The sequence below is a fragment of the Atractosteus spatula genome, chromosome 12 (assembly GCF_055471065.1).
Source record: "Atractosteus spatula isolate fAtrSpa1 chromosome 12, fAtrSpa1.hap1, whole genome shotgun sequence".
NCBI lineage: Eukaryota > Metazoa > Chordata > Actinopteri > Semionotiformes > Lepisosteidae > Atractosteus > Atractosteus spatula.
Window position 1 is genome coordinate 19,284,416 of NC_142717.1, and position 10,997 is coordinate 19,295,412.

Sequence of the window (10,997 nt, forward strand, 5' to 3'; positions counted from 1 at the left end):
CGATCTCTGATCAACGGGAAGTTAAAGAACAAGGATATGCACCACCCTTTCCGAGACACAACCATTCAATGCAACTTCAGAACAACACAGGCCTTCACACCTGATACTTCCACACCCATTTTTTCAGTCTGTCTCATACATAGAACACAAATATGCTGGGAATGGGATAAACAACAAATACAATGCCTTGGAAATGTTTTCACATTTATTTGCGTTAAAGCTTACAGTCACAACACTTTGAAGTAGCAGTTTATGTTATATTCACAACCTATTCTATACAGTACATTCACATAAACAACAACAAAAAGAAAAAGAAATAATTAAATGAATAATTAAATATGCAAAAAAAGCATTCAAACCTTATTGATTATGGTGCATAACATTACTCTAACAAGCCACACAATTAGTTGAGTAGCCTCTGTCTGTGTTCAGTAATAGTGATTCACATGATTAGATTAAATACATATGTCTCTGTAAGATCTTTCAGTCAGGTAGTGAATTTCAAGCAGAGATTCAACCAGGAAGGGAGGACAGTGGCACAGTGATTCACTTTTCTTCCTCACAGGGCTAGGGTCCTGTGGAAAACCCTTTGGAACACAAGGTATTATATGAACATGGACTTAGAACTATCTGACAAACACAAAACAGTGTATCATCCCAAGGGGCTTAACCTCTCATTGGGCAGATGTAAGCAGTGGTGTACTACAGGGATCCATTTTAAACCTGTTTTTGTTTCAGATCTATATGATTTAGATTCTGATATAGTTAGAAAGCTAATTAAATTTGTAGATTAAACAAAATAGGTGGAGTGGCGAACCAAAATAGCACCAAAAGAATTACAAAAAGACTTAAATCATGGAATAAAATTCAGCATTGATACGTGCAAAGTGATCCACAGTGACAGCAGGGACATGTACTTTACATAATGCATGGATGACTCAGAACTGCAGGAAACTACAATCAAAGGGAGTTGAGTGTTTATGTAAATTGTTCTTTGTCCTCATGAGGACCATGTGGGGAGACAATGAAAAAAGAAAACAGAATGGGTATACAACAAAAATTGTGCAATTTAAATCAAGAGACAGTATGCTTAAGCTTTACAATATATTAGTAAGATGTCACTTAGTTTATTCAGTTTTCACTTTATTATACGACAAACAATTATAGTAATAGTGACAAGAATGATGGTCTCCAGATTGTCATACTACAGGTAGTCCACCTGTAGCACCTAGCACCCCTACAGTTCAATAAAGCACTGAATCACTGAAATACTCGTTGAGAATAAAAGAATCAAGGTTCGACCAAGTTAGAAGAAAACCAGAAGGGTTTCATTCTGGTTTGAAAACTTTTAATGTTTTACATCATTAACAAAGGAAAAAATATATATTTATAGAACCAGACAACACTTTCTGTGGTCTAACGGGTGCAAATGGCAAAGGTAGGTAGCAAAATGACTAAGTAAAACACAGTGAGACAACAATACATGATGGTTTTTTTTAAAGAGTACTGATAATTTTTAACAATCTCAGTGTGATGAGTGAGTTTGCCTCTTCTACATTTTTTTTTATATTTGGAGCTATGGATGTGAGTTGCAGTCTCATGTTCGACTCTTCATCCAATCTCTTGCGATTCACACAGATAGGTGGTCACAAACAGGAGAAGAACAGAAAGAGCATTTCTCTGATAATACTGGATATTCGTTTTTGGTGCTGCACCAAACCTCTGCCAACTGCACTTCATTAAAAGCTGTTTGTAAGGAAGAATCTGAAATCAGGTCAATGAACTTCTCATATTCTTATGACATAAAGTCTCGAAGTTTTTTTATTGTTTTTCACATTTTTTCTTTTTTTTCTCTCGTTGTTGCAGTAATTTCTAAGCACCGTTTGAGAACCACTGGACTAGTAACAAACTAAATGAAACTGTTCCTTCAGCCTATGTATAACACTCACACTGTAGCACTGAGATGGCCTTTGGCTGTCAACATCCACATGTTACTGTGGGTGCAGTTTTTCCATTCTACACCAATCTACTCACACTACAGAATATTCCCACACAGCATCAAGCTTCACCCTAAGGCCTGGTCAGTCTTTGTCCAGGATATCCTCTTGTTGTTAATCGCTTCCTGGCCAAACAGAAGAAAAGATGTGGATATATTTAAGTCCTGGCTTTGAGTCAGGGTTATTCTGTATTAGTGATACAGAAATTAAGACGTCCTCGCTATTGTAGTACCTCGTTTTATTTTTAAGAAAGCGACTTCTGTAACATCTGCATAGCAAGAAACATTTTCTTAAAACTGATTACTTTTAAAAGGTTTTGTGATAACAATAGAAACAAATAGGTTGCAGAAAAGCCACCAAGAAAATGAAAGAATAAAGAACAGAAAGCAAGGTTTTCACAAACAGCTTCTTTATTGAGAAATGTCAGATCAGTACACAAGGATCAAATACAGTACCTTACTCTCTGAGAAAACATCATCCTTGTACTATACCTATTCTGATCTATAATCATCTCTGAATGTAAAGCTGAGAAAATCTGATTTGTCAACGCTTTGTTCACAAATATAATACACAAAATATATCTTACAAATGTAAATTTGCATCCATTTTTATAATCATTTTTCCCCCACAAACTGATACCCACATGAAACAGTAGATGTGTAATGTGTTCCTGAAGTAGGGCAGATTGCCATTCATAAAACACTCTGCAGTGTCTCAGAACTGTAATTGATATATTGCTGCTGTTTTAATATGGAAAACATGCATCTCAGATATTGAAAAAAATTACAGAAATGTTCAAATAAAATAATGAGTTGGTTTTAATTTTGTAAAGTATTATGGCTGTGTCACATCTCTGACAACACCTAACATCACTTTTCAATGAGGCATTTTATTATACCGGCCAAACAGATATGTACAGCAGAAAGAATTTAAAATGGACAAATTGGATACAACTATGTAATTTTTATAAATAAGATGCTCTACCATTTTTTTTAACTTTTCCTACTAAATGTTTAGCTGCAACAGTTATAGATCTAAAAGGACGCCACCACTTCAGAGACGGAAAGTTAAGTCCGACTTGCATAATCTTAAAATTCTAAATTAAACCCTTGCTTCTTTTTGATTTTGATTGCTCAGAACTGTTATAGTGGAGGGCAAGTTTGTTTCACGAGTTTGTTTCACGTTTTGAGGGAAAGCAAACAGACAAATGCAATCCAGTGTGGTTCTCAGGGACTGAAATTGTTTTTTAAAACCTAATTGTGCTGCTCCAGGTATATGTAAAAGGTCATAGTTTATTTTTCCATTTCTAAATAAGTAGCTTATGTAAAAAAAATATATATTTTCACAAAATTTATATTTTCAACTAATTATATTAAATAAGGACATTTGAGAAGCTGAAGGTAACAATTTAATTAAGTATCAGTTGCAAGTGATTAACAGTCCTGAAAATCCCTTCTAAACAATGGATTCAGACAATAGTCATTATCTGCCAAAGTCGTGTGCATACATTGTCATGCAAATTCTCATCTTAACACCTCTGACTTCAGCAGCAAAGCATCACCACACCACACTCCTGAATGTGTGTGGAAATAAGAAATAAGAAGACCTGTAATCTGAAATGACAGCCTGACCATATGAAGTGCCCACCCCTGTCGAGTCCAGAACAAGAGGGATGAGACAAGGAGAATAGTCACAAAATAAAAATAATTGATCAGATGTAAATCTGCCATTCACCTCATTGTATCAAGGCTCTTCAACTTAACATGTTCTTTTCTTTTCATGCACAGCAAAAAAAAAAGATGAGAATAAAAAAAGGGGGTGGATTTCTGCACAGTCCTTTGAAGCCCCAGCTCAGCTGGTGGATTCAGTCTTCAGTGGGGTTAAGGGGTGCATCCTCAGGTTTCAGAATGCCCCTATCTCTGTGCCCCATGGTCTGTAGGGCTTTCCGAGGGTGGCTGAGGGAGCAGAGGAGCCAAGGGCATTAGGGGAGAGCAGAGGGAAGGCACTGAAGGAAAACGGGAATGCAGAGAGAGAGGAGAGCAGAGGAGGGGAGAGTTTGGAGGCCGAAGTGACCAAGGGCAGCCCAGGCGGCACTCTGAGTGGACTGGGCTCCGTGTGCTGTGCGGCACTAAGCCGGCTTGGTGCATGGGTCTCTGCGGAGGAAGACGAGGAGCTGCTAGAGCTGCGAGAGGCTGTCTGCTGCTGCAGGAGGAGATGGTGAGCCAGATGAGAGGGGGGCGTCCCAAAGGCTGAGCCCCAGGCCAAGTGTCCGAGTCCAGAGTGAGCCTCGCGCTGGGAGGCATAACTGTTGAGGTGGGAGACCAGCCTAATCCGCAGGGGGTCAGCGCTGTCCAGCCCTTCAATGATGCTCAAATACCGGGCAGTCTCAGCCAAGCACTCGCGAAACCCCAGACTGCGGTAATCCATGGCCAGCGCATGAGCATCGAAATAGCCTGCAGGGAAAGAGGGCCTCGAGTTAGCATTCATTTCCAGGCTAAAAAAGGGTTAGAAAACTCACAGAACCGGAAAAGCAGAAATAAGCCTTTCATTTAGTCAAACTTGGGTGTGCTAAAAAATGAAATTCAAAGAATTCTTCTATAATCTGAAAATTTGCAGGCTGACTTTTTCTAATGGTGACTGATTCCATTTTGCCCAGCATGAACTGGTTTCTTAGTGGGCATTTCAGTCATTTCTCGTAAAAAATCTCTCATTAGACCTCTCCAAAGTGAGAACTATTTATAAGGCTTGGCTTTGCTTAAAGACATACTACCTCTTGCATAAATCAAAGGGGAAACATTTAAATATAAGTGTTAACACTATTTACACATAATGGTAATTAATATTTTTTCAGTTATTGAGTACCAATAGTCATGAGTGAACAAATCTTGTTTTTAAATATAGTTGCATACAAGCATAATCAGCTCTATTCGTTTTTAAATGAACCAAGTTGAGCAGTTTGCGTTGATAATATTGGCTGTGAAGCACTGATTTCTGCATTGAACACCTTACCTTTACCACCCGCAGCATGTAGCATTTTAAGGTGGTCCACCGTCATCTGCAAAATTTCGGCCTTTTCAAGCTTGGCTGAACCCTTCGTGTTTAACAAAAAATAAAGTCAAGTTCAGTACAGTTCTCCTTCTACAGTACACCCACTGTTTAGGCAAAAGGCACTGTGGCAACTTTCTGAAAGTTGGTTCAATGTACAGATTAGCAAGCCATGCTATCTAAGGAATTGGATACCAAAATATTAACTCCACGCTATTTGCTTCAGACAAATAAACGAAGGAATAGTACAGACATGTGCATACCCTTGTTTAATATTAAGATCCGCAGTTACATTCTGAAAACTCTTTTTTTACCGGTGTGCTCTATTTCCTTAGCGTACCTGCTTCTCAAAAGCGCTGGGGACGAGTCTCCTTAACTCGGACAAACTGTTATTAATTCGGTCCCGGCGCCGTTTTTCAATGATCTACAGAAGATACAAGTATAAAATTAGGCAGAGAATTCGTGCAACAAACCCGCGTCATAAATTATACAGTATATATATAAAAGCGTGCAAATGCGTTTTATATGTATTCTGATAGTTACACAATTAAATCATATGCATATAATAGATACACGTATTGAAAATACTCACTCCTCTACGCCGCTTTCTCGCCTGTACTTGAGATGATGTTGTGGGAGACATCGATCCTTGGGGGGAACTTACGTTTCTAAAATATACAGTACAGACAAACATTAAATGTAAAATCCGGTTAACAGTGATGGTGTAATATATATTGACATATCACTTATGACTTTTTGTTTATTTTAAAAACAGATTTTAAAAATAGAACTTTATACTTGGTCTTAGACCGAACAATATTATCTTTGGTACAAAACTATCGTGGATGTTCCGCGTCTAGCTATACTTATTAATAATAACAAGAACCATAAAATGTACTAATGTAATCAAATGTAATTAAAACGTCAGTAAAGTGAAACATAAAAATAGTAGGAAGACTCCAGATAATTACGTTACTTAAAAATATTAGGAAAGGCCGAGGCAAGACAAAATTAAACATTGCTAAAATAAAAATAAAGCTCTAACTTTCACCGGTTAGATACATCAGGTGTTTGGTTTACTTATGTAACTTGGATCTTTTTAAAAACCCCAAAACCAAAGCAGAGCGTAGCGTGGTTGAAACATTGTATAGACAAGGGGAAACTAAAATTTAATTAACCAGAATTAAAGTGGTGAATATTTATTCCCCAGCGAAATCTGCACCTTTTTCGTTTGGAAAAATATGTGTGCATGTTATATTTATACTTATATATAGCCGCATACTCAACCGGCAAGTGTTTTGCGTCTATACTGGGTTGCTTTAATAACAGACTTAAACCGGCGTGTGTTTGTGTGTGGGGGGGGGGGCAAGGGTTCACACACTTCTATGATAATGAGTTTCGCGATAACAGGGAGTCAAGACAGTGTACAAAAATACTTGCTGAGTTTTGCAAAAGCAAGACAAAATGAAAACCTACCCAACTTCGTCGGTGCTCTCCTTCTCCACCTCGATGTTCTCATCGAGCTCGCTATCCGAAGAGCTGTAATCATGATTTCGTTTCATTTTAACCGTGGGTCCCTGGTATCCCTTCTCTTTCCACACCAAACAGGTCCTTTTAATATGAAGCTTTGCAAGTGAATGACTGTCAAAACTCCCCTCAGTTCACCACTTTAAAACGCCAAGATTATTTCCAACGGTGTCATTTCTACATGACAGGGAACCCAAAAAATGGGTGGAGCGGAGGCGGTTGACGGAAGGGCGGAGCTGAAACCTACACAAGCCAATAAAAAACGAGACAGCCACCTTAATTGGCAGCTTTGTATCCTGTCTTCTCCCAGAGCGAGCCACGACCACCAGCAGGGTAATGTGACTATTCTGAGGAAATAACCAATGACTTGAGTTATAGCTTGAGTGTTACTGTATAGCACCACCCCCGAGCTCCCTGAGCCCCGAGGCTGTCTGTTCCACTAGTGATGTGGCTGGCCGACTGTCAGCACGCGTTGGCCGTGGGAAAGTTCGTCCGCTGAGCGCCGATAACCAATCAGAGGCGACGGCTGTCTCCGGCTCTGGAATGAATGGGGCAATTGGTTGGGGCGACGGGCGGTCTGCAAGCGAGCGTGTGAACCTGTAATCTAATACTAACTCATCCGACAGACTACAGTGTAACACGGAGTCAAAACGACTTTTAATTTTACCCCACGGTGCAGCAGCGTGTATGGTAAAGATGACAGCGGCGTCCGAGGACCGCGGTGAAACAAAGAATTAATGCAATTAAAACAAAACCCTTCTTAAACTAAATCACACACTACACCCTGCCGCTTGTTTGAACAGCATGTTTATTGCCGTGGTTCAAATAAAGTGACGGGGGCCGCAGGGGTTCTCAATTCAATGTCTTTGGGCCATAAGGACCCTAACTTTAATCCCGCATGTCCTACTTAAGCTCTACTGCGAAGCTCTGCAGCTATAGGTCGGGGTTTACTCGGGTGTTTATTTACTGGAACACTGACATGACAGAACAGCTTTACCAGAAATCCTCGTATCCTCTTCAAAATTGCGAAACACTGTGTAGGACACACATTTTCCTTCATCTGATAATGCAGCCTTTTTAGAGAATACAATAACTCAGTTTCTATTTTTTGGCAGGTGTAGCTAATAAATCAAGTTACCTCAATAGCAGAAGAGCCCCCCCTTTTAAGGGCGCCTTGGAATAAGGCTGGAATAAGCCCTAATAAAACGTGCGTGTTAAGGGTATAAATTTACTGTATCAACGGGGTTTACAGGTTTAGAAAACGACTATTTTGTTCTGCAAAGTCATGTTGTTTTTTTCCTTGTAGAACAATTGAAGAGAACAACAGAAGAAAATGTATTGGTTGTAAAGGATTTTTAGTCCTCGTTAAATTAATTTGAACACTACAAAAGGTAAAAATGAATTCTTATTGTCACGTTTGCAGGGATTACAGATAAAGACCTTATTTTTCTTTACAAAAGTGCTGTAAAACATAAACTTAAAGGAATATTTGAAAGTTATGTTACTATTAATACAACATCCCATCCCATTGTTGTGTAGTTACTCTGTGTGTGTAATCTGCAGTGTGTTGCAGAGTCACGTGAGGGTAACGGAGGTTGAGTATAGCTCTGACAACTAAGTACTTTAGTAACCTGATACAAGATGTGGAGCATGAGAGACATAAGAAACAGCATAACAGGACAACAGAGTGAACACAAGTAGCAGCCTGGGGCAATCCAGCTGAGCTTCTTTCATTGTAGAATTGAAAAGTCATTAGCAGAAACCCTTGCTCAGTGCGTTATTCATCGCCCAGTGTCAGCTGCATGGGTCAATACTAATGATTAGAACAGACACACAGCCCCACTTACTTAGGGCAGCTAATGAATTATGTCATGTTATGACTTGTATCTGTTGTCATATGTGCACATTAGCAACAATGTCTAAATTTATACTGTTTATGTGCAACAGCTTTTATGTAAACACTTAGCATACACATATTATTGTGCATACAGTCAAATGTATACAGTAATACACAAAACAAAATTGCTTTAAAGTTGCTTAGTAAATACTTGATGTTGCCATGAAAACCTTTCTTCATATGGTTTCCAAAACTAAAATAAACCTTTGGCTGCTACAGTTCTCCCTTTGCAAAACAGTTCTCTGCAGAAGCACAGAGTCAATGTGTAAAAACCAAGTTCTGTTTGCTTAGAAAGATATAATATGAGAGAAAAAGACCTCCCCATCCACAATGGTACCTTCATACCGTCAGTGGGCTCAGGTACAGCTCAAGTCCGAACCAAGTGTAAAATAACTGAAGTTTCTTAATGCAGTCTTCAGCAGGAATTTAGATCACAGAACAGGAAAGGGCCTAAACGACAAAACATGTGGCATTGAATTTTCCATCATTACAGGCTTCATATATTTCGGCAGCAGCATGAAAAAACTCCCTCTTAAAAGGCAAAATAAATTATAATGTGAAGAAAAAAGCATAAGGAAGAAAAGGAAAACAATCTGAGTAGCAGCATGCAGTGAGAAAGGAGTCTAATTCAGTCAATGATGGGTCACCAGTGGGTCTTTTGTTATTAGTGCCCGATCCTTAAGCAGATTCTTATCAGTAAATGCACACACTTAATATGCATCAACAGGGAAAAGAAGACCCCTTTTTTAGCAGCAGTGAATGACGGGAAGCTGCTGTACTGTTTCTTCTCCAGGTCAACATGACAAAGTAACTTTGCTGTTGTGTTGTTTTTCTCAAGCTTGCGCTTGGTTGTTGACAGGGACTTTTTTGTTTAGGAGGGATTGCTTGTAATTCAAACTTGCTCAGGGTTCCCACGCTGCTATTGTTTGCTGGTTTGTTCCTCGTTCCCATCACATGTCCTAATTAGCTACGAAAGCTGCCCTTCTTTGAAGGTGAAGGCCTAACACAGGGCATCACTTCCTTCACGAAAACATGCATGCTCTGTTTAAAGAACAAACTCAAGTGCAGAATACTTTCTGTTTTGAGTTTTAAGGGGAGTCTTATTCTTCATTCTGTGATACAGGGGGCTCTGTTCACAAGCCCTTTCCTAAATTCCTACAGATGTTATAGACAATTTATTTTGTATCTTGTTACCTCTTTTTTTCCCCAGTGTTCATTTGTAATGGATGCAGGCCATAAAGAACATATAAAAGTAAAAATGACCAATTCAATTAAATGCTACAATCAGCCACTGATTTGAAAACAGGGGTCATCCATAAATTGTATTATCAAATTTGAAATCAATGATAACAATATATATTACTGAAATATCTCATGGATTAAAAGTTAAAATTATTGTGACTTGATATTTAAAAAACAAAAACTAATGTTTATGTGTAAGACACTCTATATTGCATGAACTGTACAGAGGAACACAAATTTGCTCTTAACAGATAACTTTCTTTGCTTTAGTTATTTAAAACCAGCATTTTTGCTCTGTTCAGAAAGAAACTGAATTTTTAAATCTTGCTGCAATCAGGTTGATTTTGTTTCTAATACAAAAGTAAAACAAGAGATGATGATTTGGTGGTGAACAGATTCTTATTAGTGATGCACTAACAGACCACATAATAATTTAAAAGTAAAATGACTCAAATCATTGATAAAGATGGGAAATAAATTAAATTTTTTATAAGAAATTGTTTACATTGAACACTGAAAAATTGGTGGAGTTCATTTAGTGACTTTGCAGACTGTAAGTATTTCCAGTATAAATGTTGATATCTGAAAAGAGAAAAAAGGAAACGCAATCTTTTTGCTGTGGAGCCTTCTTTGGGTGTCACCTTTCTTCTTTTTTCAGCATGGAATAAACCTTTACTTGTTTCTTTGCAGCCTACACATACTGACACAGCTACCTACCTGTACTTGAACTAGTAGGAAATGTGTCAGCAACAACCACATGTGAAATGCATCAGCCAAACAGGGTAATGAGTCTTGGGGTTTTCAGATTAAACAGAGGAAGATCCCTATGGGACTGTGTACAGCATCACTGTGTGAGGCATCTCTGCCTGCCCACGCAAGACTGTTTGTATGCATGTGTTTGTGCTAAATGGCAAACACAGTAGGAATAAGTAGGCATGTCTTACAAAGGAATACCTGATTTCTACTGTACTGTACGTTCCATGTGTCTCATGCCACACCCATATCCAGGTTTGGCTTTCAAAAATACATGTTTAAAATATGATTCTAAATGATTAAGTGACGTCATGAATAAAACTTTATCTTATCAAAGTTTATCATAAATTGTTTACAGACTAGTTTTTGGATTGACCAAAGACACATATACAATGCATATAAAATATATATTAATGTATAATATAGTATACATAAATATTTTTGAGTATTTTGTTTCCAAAATCCAGGTATTTCCTGAAGAAGCCATCCACATTTGTTGAAGAAATAAAGAAAAGTGGTTTTGGTTTAAAATATAC

The 10,997-nt window shown here is 38.2% G+C and overlaps 1 protein-coding gene across 1 annotated transcript; it reads right to left on the minus strand.

The window, feature by feature from the left end:
• Positions 1-2,389: 2,389 nt before the first annotated feature.
• On the minus strand, positions 2,390-6,770 carry hey1 (hes-related family bHLH transcription factor with YRPW motif 1). The gene is made up of 5 exons (XM_088929386.1): positions 6,519-6,770; positions 5,635-5,710; positions 5,383-5,466; positions 5,007-5,088; positions 2,390-4,450 (listed from the first exon to the last, which is right to left on the minus strand). Exons 1-5 carry the CDS (start codon positions 6,602-6,604, stop codon positions 3,900-3,902), a joined length of 879 nt encoding a protein of 292 aa, XP_088785512.1. The 5' UTR covers positions 6,605-6,770; the 3' UTR covers positions 2,390-3,899.
• Between the last annotated feature and the right edge of the window lie 4,227 nt (positions 6,771-10,997).